The sequence below is a fragment of the Doryrhamphus excisus genome, chromosome 20 (genome assembly GCF_030265055.1).
Source record: "Doryrhamphus excisus isolate RoL2022-K1 chromosome 20, RoL_Dexc_1.0, whole genome shotgun sequence".
Taxonomy (NCBI): Eukaryota; Metazoa; Chordata; class Actinopteri; order Syngnathiformes; family Syngnathidae; genus Doryrhamphus; species Doryrhamphus excisus.
In genome coordinates, this window is record NC_080485.1 from 13550070 (window position 1) to 13575997 (window position 25928).

Sequence of the window (25928 nt, forward strand, 5' to 3'; positions counted from 1 at the left end):
TATTATCAGGTCTCTATGTTGCAGTATTACTACTCAGTCAGAGTTCTTCCTGGCCAAGAGCCTTTCAACGTGTGGGTGGGATGGGTCACCCCAGATTTCCATCAGCATGACATAAACTTTGACGCTGACAACAGCTTCACAGTGACTGTCACCCTCGGAGACGATGGCGGCAAGGTCCAGGAGAGGTCAGCGTTTGTATCGAGGCCTGGACGTATGGCAATAAATGCAATCAATCCGGCTCCACTTCGTTGGCTCAATTCAGTGTAAAATTCCCACCAAGCTGCCTGATAATGTCAATCCTTTCCACTCCCACAGCGTGAAGAGGAGTAACTGTTACATGGTTTGTGCCGGAGAAGCGACGGGTTTGTCTCGCAGTCGGAGGAGTGCCGGACTGGAAATTGGTTGTTTGATCGACACGGCCACTGGGATGCTGACCTTTACCTCCAGCGGGGTGGAGATGGCCACCTTCTACCAGGTAGCACGTAACACACTCGTCTTATTGTGGTAACTGATTAGAGTCGTCCTTGTACATCGCATCCTCACTCTATTGCATTTAAAAAAATGAATGAATTAATAAATGATATTGCTTTTATAGCTGAATATACCTATTCATAAAATAATTTTTATTCATAAAAAAATATTTTTAAAGTAAATTCAAGCTTAAGAAAGCTAACTTAAATACAAATATTAATTGACCACTAGGTGTCAGTATTTAAGGCAAACACTTGATGTGATGGCCGGAACAGGAATTTATTGCAGATGTAAATGATTTCACAAGAAATAATAATAATAATAATAATAATAATAATAATAATAATAATAATAATAATAATAATAATAATAATAATAATAATAATAATTACACAGGCCTACTGCTGGGTCCATAACCCATACTTTAAAAATGTTTAATACTAATACTAAAATATAATATGATAATATTATCAATAATATGTATAATAAATAAAATATAATAAATATTTTAAATTAATATTATATTATTAATATTATTATAATATAAATAATATGCGTAATAAATAAAATTTAATAAATATTTTTAATTAATATTATACTATTAATAATATTATTATAGTGTTATTGTTGTATTATATTAATATTTTTATACTTAAAAATGTTATGTAGAAGGTTATAATTAGGTTTTCTATGCTCTAAATATGAAAATACTAAGTTTGATTTTAGAATGTGATTATTATTTTGATTCCCACGAGTGTGTGTGAAGTGTTCCATTTTGTGAATGAATCAGGTGGAGGCCGGTACGAAGCTGTTCCCCGCCGTCTTCATCAAGCCAACCACCAGCAACATGTTCCAGTTTGAACTGGGATGCATCAAGGTGAAGTCATCTCGTGAAAAAGTCATTGTAGCACAACGGCCGCTCACTCCACAGCTCCATTAACACCAGTCAGCATTCCCAAACACCATACACACATCCCGGTGGTGTTGTTCCCTCCTCGGCTGAGGCTAATAGCTGTTAATTCAATTCCTCAACTCTATCAACCGTAACGAAAGGAGGACACATTGGTTCCAAACCACTAAAATTGACGGTTATGACCTGAGCAGAATGAAAAATAGGATTTTTGTCCGCTTTTATATGATAAGGTCATCATCAGTTGTCACGGTGAACACGCTCTGACTTTCGCCAATGTTTATCACGCTTTTTTCCCAAGGTGGATAGGATTTAGAGAAGGGGGGTCAATACACTGGCACCCCTGGATAGAGAGCCGTAAACCTTAAAAGCAGCTTAGGGAGTCATGTGAGACAGGATACCCTCCTAATGCGTCACATTTCCAGCTAATGCAACGCTTCCCTGGTTTCCCATCCGCCCAGAATGTGATGCCGCTCTCAGCCGCTTTACTTCGCAGCCTTCGAACGACGTCCACGCCTCAGTGCCCGCCCAGGATTCAGGTCCAGCATCTGAGGCGGGCATCGTGGACCCGAATGCCGGACAGAACTTTGAATGTGACGGTCGATCGTCCTGATGACAGCCACGGCTGGAGAGTCCAATGCCTTGAACCTCTTCAGGTCATGATGCTCCAAATCCCTGATGAAAACAGGTCTGAAGTGATTGATTTGAATTACTGTGGTGCTTTGGTTAACATTAGTCTGGTCCAGAAGGGCTGACTCAAACCAAAACAGACTCTAACCAAGGCAAGTTTACCAATAGAAAATAATGTCCGTTCCAGACACTCACAAATTTTATAGACAATATTTAGTTTTATATACAGTGTTAAGGGCTGTGTCGTTAGCGCGGAGGCCTCACAGCTAGGAGACCCGGGTTCAATTCCACCGTCGGCCATCTCTGTGTGGAGTTTGCATGTTCTCCCCGTGCATGCGTGGGTTTTCTCCGGGTACTCCGGTTTCCTCCCACATTCCAAAAACATGCTAGGTTAATTGGCTAATTGACTCCAAATTGTCCTTAGGTATGAATGTGAGTGTGAATGGTTGTTTGTCCAGTGCTGCCTTGGTTAATGTCATTAATCCAGCCAAAATGGACTCTAACCAAGGCAGGTTTTTGTCATGTCATCTGGGATAGGCTCCAGCATACCCACGACCCTAGTGAGGATAAGCGGTAAAAAATGAAAGAAATAAAGAAAAAAAGTGTCAAAATATTAAGAATCTTCATCATCTTTATTAGACCCGAGTTCGATTCCGCCTTCGGCCATCTCTGTGTGGCGTTTGCATGTTCTCCCCGTGCATGTGTGGGTTTTCTCCAGGTACTCCGGTTTCCTCCCACATTCCAAAAACATGCTAGGTTAATTGGCGACTCCAAATTGTCCATAGGTATGAATGTGAGTGTGAATGGTTGTTTGTCTATATGTGCCCTGTGAATGGCTGGCAAACAGTCCAGGGTGTACCCCGCCTTGAAGACAGCTGGGATAGGCTCCAGCATACCCCTGCGATTGAATGAATTGTGAAAACGCCCCTCTTCATAGATAAATAACCAAGAATGCTAAACGCAGATTGAATTCCAGGCGTAAAATATATTTAGTTGGAAACACATTTGTCCATTTCTAGCATACGTTATCAGAAACAAACAAGCAGCACCACACGGAGGTGGGACCCAGCGCAGCCGTTTGTTGTTTCCATACTTCTGAAATGACGGCGGTATTCTCTTTAAGCCGTAAAAATTGAGGTCTTGCACCTTTGTCACAGTAGCGTATCTCTCTCTGGCAGCAGAGACTCTGATATAAACAAATGTTATGGCGGCGTAAACCGTGCGCCATATTGCACACTAACCAAGGCAAAATTTTAGCAAAAAGTTTGCATCTTAACCAAAAAACATGCTAACCGAGGCGGACGTTAACAGAGATACCACTGTATTTTACACACGAAAATGTAATATTGATTATTAATTCCGCTTTATCACACAGGAGTGTAGACATTTTGGAACTGTCGGAACTCGATGACCTATTGACTTTCCAGTACCACACCCTCCTGCTTTACTGCGCCGTGTGTTCGCTTGGCAACACAAGAGTTTGCCACGCCATCTGCAGCCACGTGGACCAATCCCAAGTCCTTCACGCCATCCAGAATCCCCATCTGCCTGGGCTGCTTCGCTCTGCGTTTTACCAGCTTCTCATCCAGGTGTGTGCGTACTTCACTTCCTGGTTCTGTTCATTGGGACTCATTTTATTGTATTTCTTTAGGTTCACCTGAGCAGCCACACTACTGCTTGTCTCATGATGAACCACGAATACATCGTCCCCATGACGGACCAAACCAGAGACATCACTCTTTATTCAAGTCTCGATGGCAGGGAACTGCCGTTGGGCATCCCGAGCATTCGCGGGAGCACGTCTCTTAAACCACGTATGCAGTTCTCCAGGCCGTGTTTTGTCAGGAGTGACGGGTTGGAATGGGAAATAGCCTGTGGTGACAGTCCTGAACTTCCCGTGGATGTACTGAAGAGCCTCACAGTGGAGATGCTGATTTCAGCCGTGTGGGATGTGCATCGGGGTGTCCGAGACCCAATAGGGGGCAGTATAGAGCTTCTACTGGTTCCTCTAATCAAATTGTTCTATACGCTTCTGGTAATGGGGACGCTGACTGATGAGGACCTGGCTAAGGTCCTCAAACTGATGGAACCAGGAGTCTTCTCAATGGAGGATGAAGATGGAAAATATTATCCCAAACAAGGACTGTTGAAAATGAAACTTCCAGAAATGGTCAAACTTGAGGTACTCACACTCACACACACACACATATAAAAGCACAGTTAGTTCTTTTCACAAACTGATATGTTTACCTCTTCCCCTCCAGCTCTGCAACGTGCTGACCTACCTGTGTGATATCCAGGTGCGCCACAGGGTAGAAGCCGTGGTTGGCTTCTCGGAAAATGTTGTGACTCAGCTGCAGGAGAACCAGCGCTTCCGCTACAAACAAGTCATGCAGGCGCTCAACATGTCGGCTGCCCTCACCGCACGCAAGACCAAGGAGTTCCGCTCGCCTCCGCAAGAGCAGGTAATGGTAATGGTAATGGTTTCATTTCATTTGAACATGCATCAGATTACAATTGAATGCATCACATAATCAGTTCACAGTTCCACATGTCCAAAAGGAGTAGGAAGAAGCAAAGCTTATTAAATCCTACCACTCCATCTGGTACTTTTACAATCAGTAACTGTTACATTTGTTCACTTCCTGCTTTTCTAATATAATTTAAAAATATTTTTAATTATTTTATTATTTTGTATAATTTTTTATAATAGTTTTCTATTTTTTATATAATTTTTTAATAAAAAAAATTCACTTCCTGCTTTCCTAATATAATTTTTAAAAATAATGTATTTTAATTTTTTTTATAATTTTTTAGAATTGTTTTATAATTTTTCAAAATGTTAGAATTTTTATAATTGTTATTATGTTTTTCAGTAACTGTTACATTTGTTCACCTCCTGCTTTCCTAATATAATTAAAAAATATTTTTAATTATTTAATTATTTTGTATAATTTTTTATAATCGTTTTTCATTTTTTATATATTTTTTTAATTTTTAAAAAAAATTAAAAAAAATTTCACTTCCTGCTTTCCTAATATAATTTTAAAAAATAATTTATTTTAATTTTTTAGAATTGTTTTAATTTTTATTATTTTTTAATCATTTTTATTATTTTTTTTAGAATTTTTATATATTTTTTTATTTTTTACGAGGTGATATGACCATCCAATGACATAATGTGTACCATAGTAAGTGTCAATATAGTGATATATATAGCACATCATGACTGGTTCAAGACTCTTCATCCTTGTATTTAGCAAACATCAACTGCTTGTATTGGTTGAACGACTCACTCAATTTGTACTTCTTTGAGGCCGCGTTTGGAACGCTGCCTTACGGTTTTACTTTCCCAAGTTCTCATTTTAACGGTGATATTCTTGTTTTGTTTACATCAGATCAACATGCTTCTGAGTTTCAGAAACACCGACCAGCCAGAGAACTGCCCATGCCCGGCGGAAACCCGACAGCTCCTACGAGACTTCCACCATCTTCTCAACACACATTGTGGTCTCTCCTGCTTTCATTATTCATCCTCACCGAGCCCCGTAAAATTTAGCGAGCCGATAAGAAACTCTTGAGAAGACACTTGCCTTGATTATCTGTCCGCAAGACTCATATTTATTTTTCTGCAGGGATTGAATCGGACGGCGCCTCCGAGGAGGACGAGTCAACCGAGTTGTCGGTGAAAGATCAACTCTTCAGCCTTGCGGCAAGACTTCTCGGACTGAAGAGGAGGGTTGTAGAAGTGGAGGCTAATAGACCACAGAGCCCTAGTAAGTACATGAGTACTTAGAAGGTTAGTCTGGGTTTAAAAATGAAAGTAGACACAATATATTAGCAGTAGGTCTTCATTTGCACCTAGACTGGAGTGATCAGGATTTCATGTCACAAAGATTGGCAGCTGCCACTCAACTGTGATACCATAGTGGTCTTACAAATTGTTACCATTTTCTAGAGTCCCTCGAGATGTTAATATCAGAAACAATGCTTCACTGGGCCCAAGAGACTGAGATGGAGGAACCCGGGCTGATCAGAGCCGTCTTCTCACTGCTGCACCGCCAGTATCAGGGCCTGGGTGGGCAAATGGCGGCCCCTCTTTCCAAAGCGTACACGATCAGCCAAGCTTCGGTGGAAGACACCATGACGCTGCTGTCATCACTGGGCCAAATCCGCTCGTTACTTAGTGTTCGTATGGGGAGAGAAGAGGAGAAGCTGATGATCAGGCGACTCGGGTAAGGGCAGATGATGTCGTTTGTTTACATTTCTCGTCAAACTTATTTCCCTTTAATGCTATTCATAGAGACATCATGAACAATAAGGTTTTCTACCAACACCCCAACTTAATGAGGGCGCTGGGGATGCATGAGACGGTGATGCAGGTGATGGTCAATGTTCTTGGAGAGAAGGAATCAAAGGTCAGTATTACATCAACCATGGCATTGACTCTCATAGCTTTGCATGCTCATTGGATTTTGTCCTGCTAGGAGATTTCCTTTCCCAAGATGGTGGCCAGCTGCTGCCGATTCCTTTGTTATTTCTGCCGCATAAGCCGATCCAACCAGGGCGCCCTTTTCGACCACCTCAGCTACCTCTTGGAGAACAGCAGTGTTGGACTAGGTACGTGTCAAAGTTTGCAGCCCACGACTGTACATTCTAAAAATATCATTTAATAACAATTAATTACATCACAGGCTGCACGGTGGCCGAGTGGTTAGCGCGCAGACCTCACAGCTAGGAAACCCAAGTTCAATTCCACGCTCGGCCATCTCTGTGTGGAGTTTGCATGTTCTCCCCGTGCATGCGTGGGTTTTCTCCCACATTCCAAAAACATGCTAGGTTTATTAGCGACTCCAAATTGTCCATAGGTATGAATGTGAGTGTGAATGGTTGTTTGTCTATATGTGCCCTGTGATTGGCTGGCCACCAGTCCAGGGTGTACCCCGCCTCTCGTTCAAAGACAGCTAGGATAGGCTCCAGCACCCCTTGCAACCCTTGTGAGGAAAAGCGGTAGAAGATGAATGAATGAATTAACAATTAATTACATTACAGGCTGTATGGTGGTCAAGTGGTTAGCGTGCAGACCTCACAGCTAGGAGACCTGTGTTCAATTCCACCCTCGGCCATCTCTAACCAAGACAAGTTTACCAATAGAAAATAGCATCCGTTCCAGACACCCACAAATTGTATAGACAATATATATAGTTTTATGTACAGTGTTAAGGGCTGTGTGGTTAGCGCGCAGGTCTCACAGCTAGGAGACCAGGGTTCAATTCCACCCTCTGCCATCTCTGTGTAGAGTTTGCATGTTCTCCCCGTGCATGCGTGGGTTTTCTCCGGGTACTCCGGTTTCCTCCCACATTCCAAAAACATGCCAGGTTAATTGGCTAATTGACTCCAAATTGTCCTTAGGTATGAATGTGAGTGTGAATGGTTGTTTGTCCAGTGGTGCCTTGGTTAATGTCATTAATCCAGCCAAAACGGACTCTTTTGTCATGTCAGTTTTGCATTATCTATATGTGCCCTGTGATTGGCTGGCTGGTGTACCTCGTCTCTCGCTCGAACACAGTTGGGATAGGCTCCAGCATCCCTCGAGACCCTCGTTAGGATAAGTGGTATAAAATGAATGAATGAATGAATAATTACATCACATGGTTATGTTCACACAATTCAGCATTTTTGGGGGTAAAGTTAAAAAAGACTAATATGAGATAAACGTCCAAATATGGGAATACAATTAGCAAAGATACAGTTTGAGTGGGTTTTGTATGTAATGTTTTTTCCCCCTCTAAGCTTCACCATCCATGCGTGGGGCCACTCCTCTGGATGTGGCAGCGGCGTCTGTCATGGACAACAACGAGCTGGCCTTAGCTCTAAGCGAACCTGACCTAGAGAAGGTGAGCTGAACATTGATTGCATCTTTATGAATGTTCAAGTGAACAATCTACCTTTCTTTCCACTCGTGTGATACCCAGGTGGTGCACTACCTCGCCTGCTGTGGTCTTAAAAGCTGCACTCTGCTTGTGGCCAAAGGCTACCCTGACATCGGATGGAACCCCGTGGAGGGCGAACGTTACCTGGATTTTCTACGCTTTGCTGTCTTCTCCAATAGTAACGTTGATAGAACATCCACTGTCGTATAAACAAATAAAGGTACATGTGCTTCTTCTTTACCGCAGGCGAAAGTGTGGAAGAGAACGCTTACTTGGTGTTGAGGTTGCTGATTCGTCGACCCGAGTGTTTTGGTCCTGCGCTGCGAGGCGACGGAGGGAACGGTCTCCTAGCAGCGATGGAGGAAGCCATTATGATATCAGAAGATGGGCCTTGCACTGCCTACCGGTCAAATGCAACACTGTCAGTCACAGGTTTTTTTCTGTCATTCAAATCAAATCAAATCAAAACTTTATTTGTAGAGCACTTTTCCTGCAAAGACATGCAACACAAAATGCTTTACAGAATTAAAAACAATTACCGCAATTAAAAGGAAAAACAATTACAAAAAGCCCCTCCCTCCCACCCTCCATACTAGACACACACTGACACACACACTCTCACACACACACACACACACAATAGGGAGACATGTCATGACACTGAGGATCAAGGAAACGCCACCTTTGGGGCCGTCCACACTGGGAGGAGCCGCAGTCCGTGCCATCAGAGGGACCAGCACCCGGGCCCCCCGACTCCGACAGATGGGCGGACCCCCACATCAAAGGGAGGAACCCCCAGCCGGCTGGGTCGAAGGGACCCAAGCATGGCACCCACTCAGCGGACCCGACACATCCCCCAGTGTGGAGGACCCCCCCTGAGGAAATACTGGAGTTAAAAGCTAAAGACTAAGAGGCGGGGTATACCCTGGACTGGTGGCCAGCCAATCACAGGGCACATATAGACAAACAACCATTCACACTCACATTCATACCTATGGACCAATTAACCTAGCATGTTTTTGGAATGTGGGAGGAAACCGGAGTACCCGGAGAAAACCCACGCATGCACGGGGAGAACATGCAAACTCCACACAGACATGGCCGAGGGTGGAATTGAACCCTAGTCTCCTAGCTGTGAGGTCTGCACGCTAAACACTAGACCACCATGCCGCCGGTCATCCATCATGATAATCCTAAATAATAATAATAACCCTGTTAATTCTTCTGTAAAAACCACCACTATCCAATTATTGGCAAGCTGCTAATGGTCATAATTGTTGCCGTAACAGAGATGCCGTGCAGGACAGTGAGGATGACCTCATTCATATGGGCCACGCCATCATGACCTTCTACTCGGCCCTCATTGACTTGCTGGGGCGCTGTGCTCCAGAGATGCAAGTGAGTGTTTTTGTCCTTTCGACATCAATATCTGCTAGCGCCTCAAATGCTAATGCCTCATGGAGAAACACGGCACTTCCACACTAGTCCACAGACTGTATATATATATATATTTTTTACAATACATGCACATTGACGTTATGTCGAATTATGTTTGCTTTTTGTTGCCTTGTCCAGTGTAAGAAATATCTTTCTTTTGGACACAATAGCAGTACAAAGCAAGAGAAGATGTAACAGATAAAAATACTACATCAATACTGCATCGCTAGCTTTCACAAAGATAAGCTGCACAGTCCCAGCTAGCCAAAAAAGCTTGTAAATAAAACATGTTCCCAACTTCTCTATCCTGTTATCAGTATGTACAGTACACATCATTTCACAATACTTCCATTTATTTTCTGAACTGTTGCAGCTGATTCAAGGAGGCAAAGGGGAGGCCATCCGCATGCGAGCCATTCTGAGGTCGCTCATACCCATCCAGGATCTTCAGGGCGTCATTAGCATCTCTTTCCAAGTCCCATCTGTGTCAAAAGGTCAAGTAGGAGTTAATGGGCTCATATTCTTCACCAGTTTAAGATCTCAAGTGTAGTGTGTTGTCCAAAATCCAGGTTTGATGCTGGAATTTTACCATAGAAAACTTGTTTATAACCTTTTTATATAATTAGGGTCCTCTAGACACGGAAAAAACATCTTTCACATTTGTATTACCCAATATAGTAAATATAATCACTGACAATAAGACATATGAGACATGAATAAGATAAGAGACACTCCCAGGCTGCACGGCGGTCAAGTGGTTAGCGCGCAGACATCACAGCTAGGAGGTCACCTCGTACTTTGGTATGGGACAAAAAAAAATATTAAAATTATTTTAATTTTTTTTAATTATGAAAAATTGAAATATTATAAAAAACAATTATAAAAAATTATAAACAATAATTATTTTTTTTATTATATTAGGAAAGCAGGAAGTGAAATTATAAAAAAAATGAAAAATTATAAAAAAAACAATTATAACAAATTATAAACAATACTTTTTTTTTATTATATTAGGAAAGCAGGAAGTGAACAAATGTAACAGTTACTGATTGTAAAAGTACCAGATGAAGGGGTAGGATTTAATAAGCTTTGCTTCTTCCTACTCCTTTTGGACATGCGGAACTGTGAACTGATTATGTGATGCATTCAATTGTAATCTGATGCATGTTCAAATGAAATTAAACCATTACCATAAGTCACACCAGACTATAAGGCACAGGCTGTGAGGACAAATATGTATTACTGCTAAAACATCATTAAAATCCCACTTTTCCATTATAGTGCACCTTTTAGATTCTATATCAATGACGCTGACGGCAATTAAACTTTCTTGCAGATGGTTGCGTAGTTGAGCCCGACTTATCGACGGTGTTCTGTCCCGACCACAAGGCCGCTATGGTTCTGTTTCTGGACCGCGTGTACGGTATAGAGAAACGGACTTTCCTCCTCCATCTCCTCCAGGTTGGCTTTCTGTCTGACCTTCAGACTGCAGTCTCTCTCGACACGGTGAGCTTTAGTGAACTTTTACTCGCTTGTCCCACTCAAATTCATTGTGAAAGCGTGACCTGTGACCTAGTATTGATTTAAACCGCAGCTTGCCACCAATAGCAATGCCCTTTAACTCCTACCCACCCAGGCAATGATTGGCAGGTTGCCTTGTTTATTGTTTTCCAATAGATACATGAAATAAAACAGTCACACGTCCATCTTTAATCCTCCTGCAGGTTGACTTTGGATCCACCGACATGGCCTTGGCCCTCAACAGGTACCTGTGCTCGACTGTGCTTCCTCTGCTCACCAAGTGCTCCGCTCTCCTTAGCGGTCTGGAGGACCACGCCGCCTTGATGGATTCTCTGATCCAGGCTATCTACAGCCTCTCCAGGGCTGCGAGCCTGACTAAGGCCCAGAGGGACACCACTGAGAATTGCTTATTGGCCGTGTGCAAGTACGACATCCTCTGGTTCTGAGTGTACTTGGCTATTACTCTTATCTGCATGATAAGGTACTTTTTTTTTATTCCGCTGCCAGACCAAATCAAACATTCTATCAGGAAGCTGAGGGCAAACGGCGAGATACTGCACTTCCTGTCTGCAGTGCTTTTGCAGTACTTGTTTGTAAGGCATCAATAATGTTTTGCCATGATTCGGACATCATTTTCTAATTTGCTAATGACAATTCTTAATTAGATTCCTCATTCCCTAATGATGTGATCGTCTGTGATTAATGAGTCATCGTGCCATTTTGTCAAGGATACGGTCCAGTTTCAAGTCCACTTTCCATACTGTATGTCTCCTCAGTGAACTCCAACCAGCCATGATGCAACCTCTTCTTCGACGTCTCGTCTTGGATCTCACCACTCTCACAGACCACAGCAGGATCCCACTCAAGGTAGCTGCAAAGACACACTCAAAGCTGAACCTGAAGTTACATCACATCCCGCTTCCCTTTACAGCTTCTCACCAGCCACTACGACCAGAGGTGGAAGTACTACTTCCTGTCTGGAGGTCACGCGGATCGCAGCCTTGCCTCCGAGGAAGAGCTGCACTTGTCTCAGAAACTCTTCTGGGGCGTGTTTAAGGCGTTAGCAAAGAAGGTGAAAGCAATTCAAAGCTTCGATTAACATGATTTTTCACTCAAGGGTCTCCAACCAGGTGAATTTCCCACAAGGTTAAAACTTCTACTACCGCAGATATTTGAAACTGAGAGTGATCTTGTAAAAATGAAACGAAACACCCACCTCATTGTGTGAAAACTTCTCAGCCAGTAAATGAAGGCCGTGGGAGTTGAGTGAAATCCTCCTCTCCTTTTTTTGCCACTGTTATTATTTCTGACACTCGTACTGACTCATTGAGAACATGGGAACATCAAAGAATGGCTTTCATGAGCACATTCCTGTCTTACATCAAACAACGCAGCGGAATTCAGAAGCCTCTTCAGGGAACTACCACAGAATAGAACATCTTATGAGGTGTCCAATTCCAGCTGTTTGCTGTTGACTTGTTACAACTTCTATCTGTCATGTCGAAGTGTACGTTATCGGTAAAAAAAACAGCTTATAAAATGGTAAGGCTCGGCTTCAGTGAGTAAAAACAGAGCAAAACTTATTTCCATGAATTTGACACCTGACTTTATTCAGTTGTGTGTCCGTGAGATGCTCTTGAATTATTAAAATATTATTATTTCAATACATTCATTCATTCATTTTCTACCGCTTTTCCTCACGAGGGAATCGAACATGCGCCGACTTCCAGCTTGTGGCTTCGTTCCACATCTCTACTGAACAGTAGAGCAGAGTAACACTTTTCCTCACGAAGGGTCGCGGGGGGGTACTGGAGCCTATCCCAGTTGTCTTTGGGCGAGAGGCGGGGTACACCCTGGACTGGTGGCCAGCCAATCACAGGGCACATATAGACAAACAACCATTCACACTCACATTCATACCTATGGACAATTTGGAGTCGCCAATTAACCTAGCATGTTTTTGGAATGTGGGAGGAAACCAGAGTATAGCATAGAAAGCATAGAAAAGTTATCTACATTACATTTTTTTTACCACTATTAGAGCCCTCTAGACAAACACTAACACCCCTATAGTCAGCTTTACACTCGCATTACATGAAAACTTACACATTAGCATGAGGAATGCCGAATGCTAACATTACTGAGTACTACATATTCAATACTCACAAAACGATGATCATTCATTCATTAATTTTCTATCGCTTATCCTCACGAGGGTCGCGTGGGGGTGCTGGAGCCTATCCCAGCTGTCTTCGGGCGAGAGGCGGGGTACACCCCGGACTGGTGGCCAGCCAATCACATATAGACAAACAACCATTTACACTCACATTCATACCTATGGACAATTTGGAGTCGCTAATTAACCTAGCATGTTTTTGGAATGTGGGAGGAAACCGGAGTATAGCATAGAAAGCATAGAAAAGTTATCTACATTACGTTTTTTTTTACCACCATTAGAGCCCTCTAGACAAACACTAACACCCCTACAGTCAGCTTTACACTCGCATTACATGAAAACTTACACATTAGCATTAGGAATGCCTAATGCTAACATTACTGAGTATTACATATCATTTATTTTTCAATACTCACAAAACGATGATCATTCATTCATTCATTTTCTACCGCTTATCCTCACGAGGGTCGCGGTGGGGGGGGGGTGCTGGAGCCTATCCCAGCTGTCTTCGGGCGAGAGGCGGGGTACACACTGGACTGGTGGCCAGCCAATCACAGGGCACATATAGACAAACAACCATTCACACTCACATTCATACCTATGGACAATTTGGAGTCGCCAATTAACCTAGCATGTTTTTGGAATGTGGGAGGAAACCGGAGTACCCGGAGAAAACCCACACATGCACGGGGAGAACATGCAAACTCCACACAGAGATGGCCGAGGGTGGAATCGAATTTGGGTCTCCTTGCTAACCACTGGACTGCCGTGAAGCCGAGTATTGTTTTTTTTAATTGCTGAATTGTACTGTAAATGGTTCCATAGACATTTGTGATTTATCTCCATCTTTACTTCCTGTACATTTCTGTTTCCCTTTTTCTTCCTCCTCTACAGCCTTATGAGCCTGAACTCTCCAAACTGTGTGTTCAATGCCTCGCTGCGGTAGCAAAGGCCCTTCCTCCAGACCACTTGGACCCAAACGGTGTATCCCAAACGGACCTAAACACTTCCTTGGATGCAGATGGAAACTTTGACCCGCAACCCGTTGAGACATCTCAGTAAGAAAGACGCTGACTAAGTTTCTTTACGGGCGGATTACCTTGGGGACTCCATTTTGATATGTTCATCGCTGTCTTCCTCCAGCGTGTCCGTGCCAGAGAGACTGGAGGTCGCCGTCAACAAATACGCCGAGCACACTCATGAGAAGTGGTCTCTCGATAAGGTGGTGGACATGAGAAGTGTATAAGGAATACATTCATGCTAACGCCTGCGTCTTGTCATGTGTTCCGTCTTGTCAGTTTGCCAACGGCTGGGTTCACGGGGAGCAGCTATGCGAGAACGCCAAGGTTCACCCCCTCCTCAAGCCATACAGGGCTCTGGCTGAGAAGGTAACAAAACCTACAGGCTCGCTCTATGTTATATAAAAAGATGAAAAAGCCTCAGTGCTTTGGCCTTTGAATTATTGCTTGTATGAATCACCAGCCTCCTTCCAGGGCTTTGCTATATGACTTTGTACATCACAATTGCTCAAATAGATTTTGCTTTTCCCTTCTGACAAATTTCAGCTTCACACGAGAGTTATCTGTCTTTCTACCAGGACAAGGAAGCATACCGCTGGGCCATTAAGGAGACAATAAAGAGCATGCTGGCCTTTGGGTGGACCATAGAGCGCACCAAAGAAGGAGATGTGTTCGGCTTCCATACCTGCCCGCCAAGAATCTCGCAGTCTGGACAGGTGTGGCACTTCGTTTTTTTGTTTATTGTGGTTAATTGGTTCCAGACCCGACTACGCTAAGTGAGATTAGTATTTAATATTATTCATTCATTCATTTTCTACCGCTTTTTCCTCATGAGGGTCGCGGGGGGTGCTGGAGCCTATCCCAGCTGTCTTTGGGCGAGAGGCGGGGTACACCCTGGACTGGTGGCCAGCCAATCACAGGGCACATATAGACAAACAACCATTCACACTCACATTCATACCTATGGACAATTTGGAGTCGCTAATTAACCTAGCATGTTTTTGGAATGTGGGAGGAAACCGGAGTACCCGGAGAAAACCCACGCATGCACGGGGAGAACATGCAAACTCCACACAGAGATGGCTGAGGGTGGAATTGAACCCTGGTCTCCTAGCGGTGAGGTCTGCGCGCTAACCACTAGACCGCCGTGCCGCCCGATTTACGTATATACCCGCCCGTATATGACAATATGGACTATTTTAGTCAGATTTAGCCAGATTAGTATTTAATATTAATCAAATCAAAATCGAATCAAGTTTATTTGTAGAGCACTTTTCCTGGAGAGACATGCAACACAAAGTGCTTTACAGAATTCAAAACAATTACCACAAAAGAAAAACAGGTTTTCTCCGGGTACTCCGGTTTCCTCCCACATTCCAAAAACATGCTAGGTTAATTGGCCACTCCAAATTGTCCATAGGTATGAATGTGAGTGTGAATGGTTGTTTGTCTATATGTGCCCTGTGATTGGCTGGCCACCAGTCCAGGGTGTACCCCGCCTCTCGTCCAAAAGACAGCTGGGATAGGCTCCAGCACCCCCCGCGACCCTCGTGAGGATAAGCAGTAGAAAATGAATGATTGAAAAAGAAAAACAATTACAAAGAAAGCCCCTCCCTCCCACCCTCCATACTAGACACACACACACACACAATCACACACAATCTCACACAATCACACACAATAGGGAGACATGGCATTGCACTGAGGATCAAGGAAACGCCACATTTGGGGCCGTCCACACTGGGAGGAGCCGCAGGCCGTGCCATTGGGGGACCAGCACCCGACAGACCGTTGGACCCCCACATCAAAGGGAGGAACCCCCAGCCGGCCGGGTCGAAGAGACCCAAGGATGGCACCCCCTCAGTAGACCTGACACAGCCCCCAGTGTGGAGGACCCCCACTGAGGAAACATTAATACATGGTTACGGCATAGAAAACATGTTTAGGACTTTCTTAATATGTTTTTACCATTATTAGAGTCACGTAAACAGGAAATAACACCCCTATATTCACTTTTACAGTCCGTTTATTCTGTGTTTCCATAAAATGTTGGTAGAATCCTGAATTGTAATCTTACATGATTGCATTTTTACACATTTTCTTCTTGATCTTAGTTGTCGTTCGAAGGAGCCTCAACCTTCAGCCCCAAACCTTTGGACACAAGTAGCATTACCTTAACATGGGATCAGTGTGTGAGTATTGTCGGCACGTACACTGTGGTCATCCGTACGGAAAATTAATTGGTCATGTTCCTCAGGCGATGGCTGAAAAGTTGGCTGAGAACTACCACAATTCCTGGGCTAAGAAGAAGAAACTAGAACTGGAGAGTACAGGTACAAAAACCATCTTCATGCTTTCTGTACATGAGCTTATGTTGCTTCCACAGATCGGAGGGTAAATGAGGTGTTCGTAACTACACATCCACAGTTCGGTCGAGAAGGGAAACGTTGCAAAATCCTTTCTGAAAAACTTTAGCTTTCGCCCTCTGGACTGAGCTTTTGTTCTACAATGGCAGGACTTGAAAGATTTCACCAGATGACTGAGAAACAGTAGGAGGTCCGAGCTCAAACCATTGAATTAAAAAAAAAAAAAAAAAACGGCCAACATCAAAATCTTCCTCCTAATAAGAGAGGTTTGTTCACAGGCTCAAAGGGCTTTGCTGTAGAGATTGAGCAGGATTCATTAGTGGCTTTCATTCAGAGGCCAGGGCGAGTTTCAGGATAGAACATGACAGTTGGGGCATAAATCAGAACCTTGTATGGCCGGCTCATGCATTTCAAATCATCAAGGAGATTTTTTTACTGTCCTTTTACTGATTTGTATTTGATTGACACCTCACCCGAGTGACATAATGGCATTAACAGTGTTACAATGGCATTTAGGCTTATTGCCGTTAAGGGTCACCACATGTTTGATTGGACTTAGTCTTGCAGTTTCCGCATTAAAAAAAAATGTTTTAATCTGGGCTTTGGCCCCGCCAATGGGCATTTGTTTCCTTGCCGGGGATCGAACATGTGCCGACTTCCAGCTTGTGGCTTTGTTCCACATCTCTACTGAACAGTAGAGCAGAGTAACACTCATTCATTCATTCATTTTCTACCGCTTTTCCTCACGAGGGTCGCGGGGCGGGGGTGCTGGAGCCTATCCCAGCTGTCTTCAGGCGAGAGGCGGGGTACACCCTGGACTGGTGGCCAGCCAATCAAAGGGGAACATATAGACAAACAACCATTCACACTCACATTCATACCTATGGACAATTTGGAGTCGCTAATTAACCTAGCATGTTTTTGGAATGTGGGAGGAAACTGGAGTGGAATTGAACCCTCGTCTCCGAGCTGTGAGGTCTGCGCGCTACCCACTCAAATTGCAGCCCAAATTGCCTAAATTGTAAAATAAATGAATTGTAATGTGAGTGTGAATGGTTGTTTGTCTATATGAGCCCTGTGATTGGCTGGCCACCAGTCCAGGGTGTACCCCGCCTCTCACCTGAATACAGCTGGGATAGGTTCCAGCACCCCCCTGTGACCCTCGTGAGGCAAAGGGGTAGAAAATGAATGAATGAATCTTCATACTACATGTTCTTCTTCTAATATTTGGACTTTGTTCCCATAATATTTCTTTAATATTTAACATTCCCAAAGCTACTGTAATTCTAGATTTAGTTGGTTTATCATTATATTACAACTTTATGGCAACTTCTTTAATATTTCAACTTAGGTTTTTTAGGTGGAATTGAACCCTGGTCTCCTAGCTGTGAGGTCTGCGCGCTAACCACTCGACCGCCGTGCCGCCCCAGAGTAACACTGCTTTCATCAAATCAATATGTCTTGGTCCGTTTATGTGTTTCATCGACTTTAATAGCGAAAGATGGTTTTCAAGCTCTGGCGTCTCCTTGGCACATACCGTTAGATAACGACTAGTGTTTATTTTCAATAGACAGCAATCACTTAGAGAGGGAACCAAAGTTGGTGCATCTATTGTATGTTTGTTTTCAAGGGCGTTTTAGTATTACTTATCGTAAGAGGACATTGGAATTATTTCACATAAAACACACACACGCTGCAGAAAAAATAAGAATTCCAGTCGTCCCCCACAGAGAGATGAGATTGATTAGTGTAGGGTTTATCCCAACAGAAGGTCACAGCAGGAAATGCCACTCATCTGAAAGGCCCATTCAATTAATAGCGTACATTCCAACCTCGTCCAGCTCGCATACAAAAGAAAAAGTCAATCATGTGTAGTCGATCAATACCACAATAACACATTTAGAGAAGAATTAGTTTTCCTTTATTAGAAATGGAATATTTTTGTAGTGTGAGCATAGAAAACATCTTTACAGCTTCCTGAACATATTTTTTAAAACATTATTAGAGCCCTCCAGGCATGACATAACATCCCTATAGTCACCTTTACAGTCTTTTCTTTTCTTTTCTTTTCTTTTTTTCCTTTTCCTTTCCTTTTCCTTTCCTTTTCCTTTCTATTCTTTTCTTTTCCTTTTCTTTTTTCCTTTTCTTTTTTTTCTTTTCTTTTCTTTTCATTTCTTTTGAGTTTGCATGTTCTCCATGTGTATATGAATATAAATGGTATGAATGTGACCGAAAACTACTTCTCCTCCCATCTTGTGTGGAAGTGGTACATTTTTGGATTCTTACTTGAGCGGCGCTAACCAGTATGTTTGTGACGTTTCTTCATGTGCTGCCCGTGCGTGCGTGGGTTTTCTCCGGGTACTCCGTTTTCCCCCCACATTCCAAAAACGGTGACTCCAAATTGTCCATAGGTATGAATGTGGGTGGGAATGGTTGTTTGTCTATACTGTATGTACCCTGTGATTGGCCAAGAATAAGCGATCAATTAAATATATAAACAAGTCAAATTGACTATTAAACAAGAAAACACTTCCTGGTTCACAAATCAGCTGAATGTCGGCTATGCCGGCATCCATTATACTGCGTTTGACTCCGTGTGTGTCCTCAGGGGGGAGTCGGCACGCGATCCTTGTCCCCTACGACACTCTGACTGCAAAGGAAAAAGCCAAATTCCGACAAAGAGCCCATGACGTGCTCAAGTTCCTTCAGCTCAACGGATACACAGTGTGGAGGTGAGGACAATGAAAGATATCTTCCTCTCCTTTCTACTCTACAAATCACTCACTGGAACTTAAGGGTGTTTGGTGCACGTCCTTAAGGGGACTGGGGCGGGGGGGGCAAGAATGTATTTTAAGTGCAACCCACAAATGTTATTTACACTTCCATGGCTGTATATTGTCCTCAATATTTACATTCCTTTGTCTTGTTTGGCTCACTGCACTGTGTCCGAGTTGCTGCCTCGCAATTCCTGATGTGTTTTACATCACTCTGCAGGGATCGCAAGAAAGTGGATGTCGATTTCCCAGCCACCGCTAACTCTTTTGGCTACACTCTCCTCCAACGGCTGCTCATTTACACCGAGGACGCCCAGGAGCACATGCGGGAGCTGGGTAACATTTTCAATAAAAAAAAAAAAAAGTGATATGTCTGTGACAATATTGGTAAAATATGACGACACCACAGCATCTGCATGATGTAATTTTTTTTTTTTTTTTGCATGTGGGACTGAGCTATGCGCACTCACAGTTCATCAGTTGACTATGAATGCTGAGCGACTTTCTGCATACTCCCGCCTCGGGCTCGTTTTGGATTTGACATTATTTGAAATAGATTTTCTGAAGTGCAAAAACATTATTATTATTATTATTATTCCATTTTGGACATAATGTCATTTTGCAGTTTTTGCATATATCAGGGGAGTCCAAAAACGAGGGCCACATACTGAAAATGAAAAGATGCAAGGGCCACAACACACATTTGTTTGTCATACTATTGCAGATTTTTAAAAAATCTGTAATATTTCAACTCAATTCTGCTAAAATGACATTATTGTACCTCATAATATTATCGTTATTCTGAGAAAAATTGACTTTTTTCTAGTTAGAATTTAGAATGCAACTCAATACAATATTTAACAATATATAATATATTGATTAATGAGTCAATATATAATATATTGTATATCATATATATTATATATACAATATATAATATAATACAATATATAAACAATATGTTGACTTTATTTTTATGAAATTACTGCTGCTTTTTGTCTATTTCGGTTGTTTTTTTCAAACTATTTCATTATTATTCTTGTAAATTTTCTTATTATAAATGATATATTATATATTCCATAATATTTTAACTTTATTCTCATAACACTAACTTTTTCCGCAGCCTAATTTCCTAAATTACAACTTTATCCATTGTTTAGTTTTTTAATACTGTATTTCTTTTTTACATTTAAGTCAACATTATGTAACTAAAATGATGTCATATTACAATTTTTTCTCATTAAATTAGAACTTTTTTTCTTAATGTTTTAACTTTATTCTTGTAAAATTACTGCTGATTTTTCGCTTTTTTGCTTGTGTATATTTATTTAAATTAACATGACTTGTCCGCAGAGGTGACACAAGCCAGAGGCCAGACTTCTAAAGGAGAGAGAGCGTCGCACCAGCAACCTGTTCAGTTTTTCCTCAAGGTTTGCTCATCACATGTAGACCATTTCCATTATCCAGTATGCGGTCTTTATCATTGACGCAGAGCCTGTAGTTCAGATTTTCAACTCCATCATCTAATTAGTTTTGTTAAATGGTTGCTATGGGTAACGCCTTCCCTGAAAAAATCCTTTGTGGCCGCGTAATTTATTTAGCCATTTAAGAAATCCATGTGGGCGTGTCGATTGCTATCATGACATCGATTAAAGCTTCCCACGCACTTCTGCCGCCACGGAGGCGGCGAATGGAAAGAGATATTTTTGCATTTACGGGGGGAGGGGGGGCACGCCGAGTCCCACCCAGTCATGCTTCACATGGAACACGCTACTATTAGCACAACCATGCATGACTCCGTGTCACATTTAGTCATTCATTCATGACTAAATGAATGCATTTTATGGGAATACCGCTTCTCCTCATTAGGATGAGAAGGAGAAGGAGGGACGGCTGTATGAGTCAACTTCACACTCTTTTTGCTCGATAGACCCTGGTTCGATTTCCAAGTGTGTGTAGGGGTGGCCCAGTCGGGTTCAATTTAGAAATGTTCTGTTACGTCTTTGGTTTTCTTTGTGAATTTCTGGTAATAATAATAATAATATTCTAGTCAGAAATTCCCTCTCCTACACTGTCAGTGCTTCCTTTTTTTTATAGGTTATGCCTCCTTCCTGCTCTTTCTGCAGCTGATTAGGTCATGAATTGTGCATGAACGGTGCCTAAATTAGTCTTCAGACTTTCCAGGTGTTCAACCCCACCCTCGGCCATCTCTGTGTAGAGTTTGCATGTTCTCCCCGTGCATGCGTGGGTTTTCTCCGGGTACTCCGGTTTCCTCCCACATTCCAAAAACATGCTAGGTTAATTAGCGACTCCAAATTGTCCATAGGTATGAATGTGAGTGTGAATGGTTGTTTGTCTATATGTGCCCTGTGATTGGCTGGCCACCAGTCCAGGGTGTACCCCGCCTCTTGCCCCAAGACAGCTGGGATAGGCTCCAGCACCCCCGCGACCCTCATGAGGAAAAAGCGGTAGAAAAAGAATGAATGAATGAATGAATAATATAATATAATATAATATAATATAATATAATATAATATAATATAATATAATATAATATAATATAATATAATATAATATAATATAATATAATATAATATAATATAATATAATATAATATAATATAATATAATATAAATAATTATATATATTATAAATATTAAATATAAAAAATATTATATATATTATAATATTAAATATAAAAAATATTATATATATTATAAATATTAAATATAAAAATATATTAAAATAAAATATTAATGTGTATATATATTAATATATATAATATAATAGAAAATTATATAATTCTATTCTATGATATCATGTCTCATGAACTGTGAGTTGATATGATATATGATATTGTATCGTATCATATATCATATCATATCATATCATATGATATTGTATCGTATCATATATCATATCATATCATATCATATCATATCATATCATATTATATCATATTTAAGGCAGTGTTTCTCCATTGGCTGTCCCATTCTGGGTGTGTTGTGTACAACAAGTCAAAAATTACATGACCATATTTAATGTAATTGTCTGAAGTCTATTATGATTCACAAAATAGATTTTAATTGACATCTTCTTCCTGGGTATATGCAAATATTAATTAAAAGACAGTGTATTTATTTCTTTTCACAGGTCATCCTTCCTCTTTTGGGAGAATACGTGAGAAGCCAGCAGCTCTATTTCCTGTCTGCGTCGTCCTACTCTGACACCAACGGAAGCCATGCCTCCAAGAAGGAGAAAGAAATGATTGCAAGGTGTGTGTCAGCCCATCCACAAATGGATCATAATGTTCACACACGTCATTTAACATCGATGTATTCCTGCTTCCTGTTTGCATCGTTAGTGAATAATCATTGTCATATTGTCCCGTGCGTCTTCATGACTTGTCTTTCTTCTCACATGCAGCCTCTTTTGTAAGCTCGTGGCTCTAGTAAGACACAGACTCTTTCTTTTTGGTAAGAAAAATGTAGGAATAAATAATCTTTATTGTATCTTCCAGTTCATATGTTCTGCATGTGTGTACACTTTCGATATAATCTGTTGTTTTTCCTTCCAGGAAATGAAACCTCAGCCGTCACAAGCTGCCTCCATGTTCTGGCCCGAGCGTTGGATGCCAGGTAGCTAGGTGGCACTCATGTCACATTCCTCCTCGGTAATTGATTCTGTCAGTCTCTCATGAGTGTCTCATCAACCGCCATCTGAGGACGACGGCGGCGGCGAGTTCACTGATCCACTTAAAAGACCGAGTCCACCTAAATGCTAATATCAAAAAGGCGACACCTCTGAAGCAAATGATTGATTTTTGTCAGCTCACCTGCTTTCAGCATAAAAGAGACGCTGGTGTTCTTTCAGCTGAGCTCATTTGCTTTGTTTCGATTAGCAACCTGGCGTGGACTTGCACGTCTTGACTCGATACTCGCTTCCTCACACATTTCTATATTACTATTGTTTGAGATGACTTGTGGATGAGTGGTTAGCATGTTGGCCACGCAGTCAGGAGATCGGGAATACCTGGCTTTGCATCTCTGTGCGGAGTTTGCATGTTCTCCCTGTGCGTGCTTGGGCTTACTCTTAGGTTATTAATATTAGTATGAGTGATTGTCTGTCTATATGTGCCCTGTGATTGGATAGCCACCAGTCCAGGGTGTACCCCGCCTCTCGTCAGAAGTGAGCTGGGCTAGGCTCCAGCATTCCCCCAGAACCATAACGACGATAAGCGGTATCGAAAATGGATGGTTCACTTGTTTGTGTTATAGGACCAAAGGTTGCACAGTAAAGAACATGCGGCATTGAATACATTGGTTATGTTTATTCATTCATTCATTTTCTACCGCTTATCCTCACGAGGGTCGCGGGGGGTGCTCAAAAAATAAATATAAATATAAATATAAATATAAATATAAATATAAATATAAATATAAATATAAATATAAATATAAATATAAATATAAATATAAATATAAATATAAATATAAATATAAATATAAATATAAATATAGGCTCCAGCCCCCCCCCCCGCGACCCTCGTGAGGAAAAGCGGTAGAAAGTGAATGAATGAATATAAATATAAATATAAATATAAATATAAATATAAATATAAATATAAATATAAATATAAATATAAATATAAATATAAATATAAATATAAATATAAATATAAATATATAAATATATAAATATATAAATATACAAATAAATAAATAATAATAATAATACATTTTATTTGTATAGCGCTTTTCAGATTACTCAAAGACAGTAGAGAAAAAGATATAAAAACAGAGTTGAGTAAAAACAGAGTAAAAGATGCATTAAAATACAATATCCAAACATTCATTCAAAGCTAAAACAAGGCTAAAAGCGTACTATCAAAGAGTACTAGCAAGAGTACTCCCAATTCGTCTTTATTTATCTGTACTACGTTGATACTACCAAATTCCCCCCAACGTTGTTTTAAACGTATGTTTTGCGGCTCCAAGCTATTTTTCTTCAGTGGCCAAGGGGGTAAAATGGCTCTTTTCATAGTAAAGGTTGCCGACCCCTGGCATAGACAAACACCGGTCTCTGTTTTTGGTCTTTGAAGGGTACATATTTTAGCTCAAGGTGTTGCTCTTATTTGGTGCACAGCAGAATTTGGATGATCACGTTTACAATTCAGCAAATGCACCAGAGTTCCCTTTAACCGAACCAAACGAACCCTAAATGACGTATGTTTGTCCTCTCTCAACAGGACATTAACGACGTCCGCTCCAGAGTCCATCCAGGCGTCCCTGCATTCTTTTTTCGAGACAGCTGCCTCCGACCTGCAGACGACGGTGGAAAACCTCTCGGTGACCTTGGTCTCGCTGCCTCAGTGTCGCAGCCAACAGGCGAGGGGGGTTGCCAGGGTTCTCGGCTTCACGACCTCGGTCCTGCTCCCCACTCTCACGTCCCTCTTTCAGCATCTTGGCAGTCAAAAATACGGGCTTGACCTATTGGGTAAGACGAGAAAGAAGGTTTTATTAATTGGTACAGGTGTTAAATCACTGTAAAAATCTGATATATCAAGCGTCTGGTTTGCATACCCTTTGAAGTCAGCTTCCATCAAGTGACGGCCGCCGAGCAGCACCAGCAGCAGCACCACCAGCAGTCTATCGCCTATTTCACTAATACAGTGACCTTCCCAGGGATCATCCATTTCCTGCATCAGCAGCCGTCTCGCTACTCTATTTGTCTTGTGATTGTATACTCTCACCTTTCCCTCTGTGTGTATGTCCTTGACTGTCTCTTATAAGGATTTAAGTGTCACCCCCTTTATCCCAGTGGGAAGCGTGCAGGTGTCCTGTTACAGGATCCTCAACAGCCTCTACTCGCTTGGCACCAGCAGCAGCATCTGCATGGAGGGGTAATACCTTCTTGTTATGTATGCACGGCACTGATAAGAAAATGCTAAAATACAAGCTAATGGTGAATTACAGATAAAAGACAGCAATCATGGGGGGTGGTTTTGTTTCGAGATGCTTAATCTGATATTGCCCAGTGAACCGATACTGTTATCAACATATACCGACTAATGCATAATTAGTAAGGAAATCAAACAATGCACAACGATGAGCCAATTCAAGAAACAATACAAGCAGTTGATGTTTGCTAAATACAAGGATGAAGAGTCTTGAACCAGTCATGATGTGCTATATATATCACTATATTGACGGTCATTGTAAGGTCATATCACCTCGTACTTCGGTACGTGACAAAAATAAATTTTTAAAAAAATTTGAAAAATTATTTAAAAAATTTTGAAAAATTATTTTAAAAATTTGAACAATTATTTTAAAAATTTAAAAATTATAAAAAAAAATCAAATTATAAAAAATATAAAAAATAAAAATATATATTTTTAATTATATTAGGAAAGCAGGAAGTGAACAAATGTAACAGTTACTGATTGTAAAAGTATATCAGATGGAGGGGTAGGATATAATAATCTTTGCTTCTTCCTACTCCTTTTGGACATGTGGAACTGTGAACTGATTATGTGATGCAATGAATGAATGAATATTTTTTTTTAAATATATAAAAAATAAAATAAACAATTATAAAAAAATTATAATTTTTTAAATTATATTAGGAAAGCAGGAAGTGAACAAATGTAACAGTTATTGATTGTAATAATAATAAGCTTTGCTTCTTC

At 41.3% G+C, this 25928-nt stretch overlaps 1 protein-coding gene and 1 long non-coding RNA gene across 10 annotated transcripts in view; one reads left to right on the forward strand and one right to left on the reverse strand.

Annotated features, from left to right (window-relative positions):
• Positions 1 to 25928, forward strand: part of ryr2b (ryanodine receptor 2b (cardiac)) — an 84776-nt gene that overhangs the window by 22303 nt on the left and 36545 nt on the right. For 8 of the 9 annotated variants that reach the window (XM_058059128.1, XM_058059131.1, XM_058059129.1 and 5 more), the window contains 35 exons: positions 25 to 185; positions 316 to 475; positions 1262 to 1348; positions 1843 to 2069; positions 3387 to 3600; positions 3663 to 4193; positions 4276 to 4476; positions 5433 to 5559; positions 5647 to 5787; positions 5970 to 6246; positions 6315 to 6429; positions 6499 to 6631; positions 7805 to 7908; positions 7987 to 8122; positions 8191 to 8365; positions 9234 to 9342; positions 9755 to 9875; positions 10718 to 10887; positions 11106 to 11326; positions 11679 to 11769; positions 11834 to 11974; positions 13973 to 14136; positions 14222 to 14300; positions 14377 to 14466; positions 14676 to 14813; positions 16212 to 16289; positions 16355 to 16430; positions 19072 to 19195; positions 19458 to 19573; positions 20591 to 20667; positions 22391 to 22512; positions 22664 to 22713; positions 22815 to 22875; positions 24486 to 24733; positions 25058 to 25139. In XM_058059128.1, coding sequence (XP_057915111.1) covers positions 25 to 185; positions 316 to 475; positions 1262 to 1348; positions 1843 to 2069; positions 3387 to 3600; positions 3663 to 4193; positions 4276 to 4476; positions 5433 to 5559; positions 5647 to 5787; positions 5970 to 6246; positions 6315 to 6429; positions 6499 to 6631; positions 7805 to 7908; positions 7987 to 8122; positions 8191 to 8365; positions 9234 to 9342; positions 9755 to 9875; positions 10718 to 10887; positions 11106 to 11326; positions 11679 to 11769; positions 11834 to 11974; positions 13973 to 14136; positions 14222 to 14300; positions 14377 to 14466; positions 14676 to 14813; positions 16212 to 16289; positions 16355 to 16430; positions 19072 to 19195; positions 19458 to 19573; positions 20591 to 20667; positions 22391 to 22512; positions 22664 to 22713; positions 22815 to 22875; positions 24486 to 24733; positions 25058 to 25139 — 5147 coding nt within the window. Of the gene's footprint in view, positions 1 to 24; positions 186 to 315; positions 476 to 1261; positions 1349 to 1842; positions 2070 to 3386; positions 3601 to 3662; positions 4194 to 4275; positions 4477 to 5409; positions 5560 to 5646; positions 5788 to 5969; positions 6247 to 6314; positions 6430 to 6498; positions 6632 to 7804; positions 7909 to 7986; positions 8123 to 8190; positions 8366 to 9233; positions 9343 to 9754; positions 9876 to 10717; positions 10888 to 11105; positions 11327 to 11678; positions 11770 to 11833; positions 11975 to 13972; positions 14137 to 14221; positions 14301 to 14376; positions 14467 to 14675; positions 14814 to 16211; positions 16290 to 16354; positions 16431 to 19071; positions 19196 to 19457; positions 19574 to 20590; positions 20668 to 22390; positions 22513 to 22663; positions 22714 to 22814; positions 22876 to 24485; positions 24734 to 25057; positions 25140 to 25928 lie in introns of all 9 variants that reach the window. The other variant, XM_058059137.1, reaches the window with a different exon arrangement.
• On the reverse strand, positions 8535 to 12281 carry LOC131108248 (uncharacterized). Its single transcript, XR_009120434.1, has 3 exons — positions 12119 to 12281; positions 11842 to 11943; positions 8535 to 11773 (listed from the first exon to the last, which is right to left on the reverse strand). It is a non-coding gene; the product is annotated as an uncharacterized LOC131108248 (long non-coding RNA).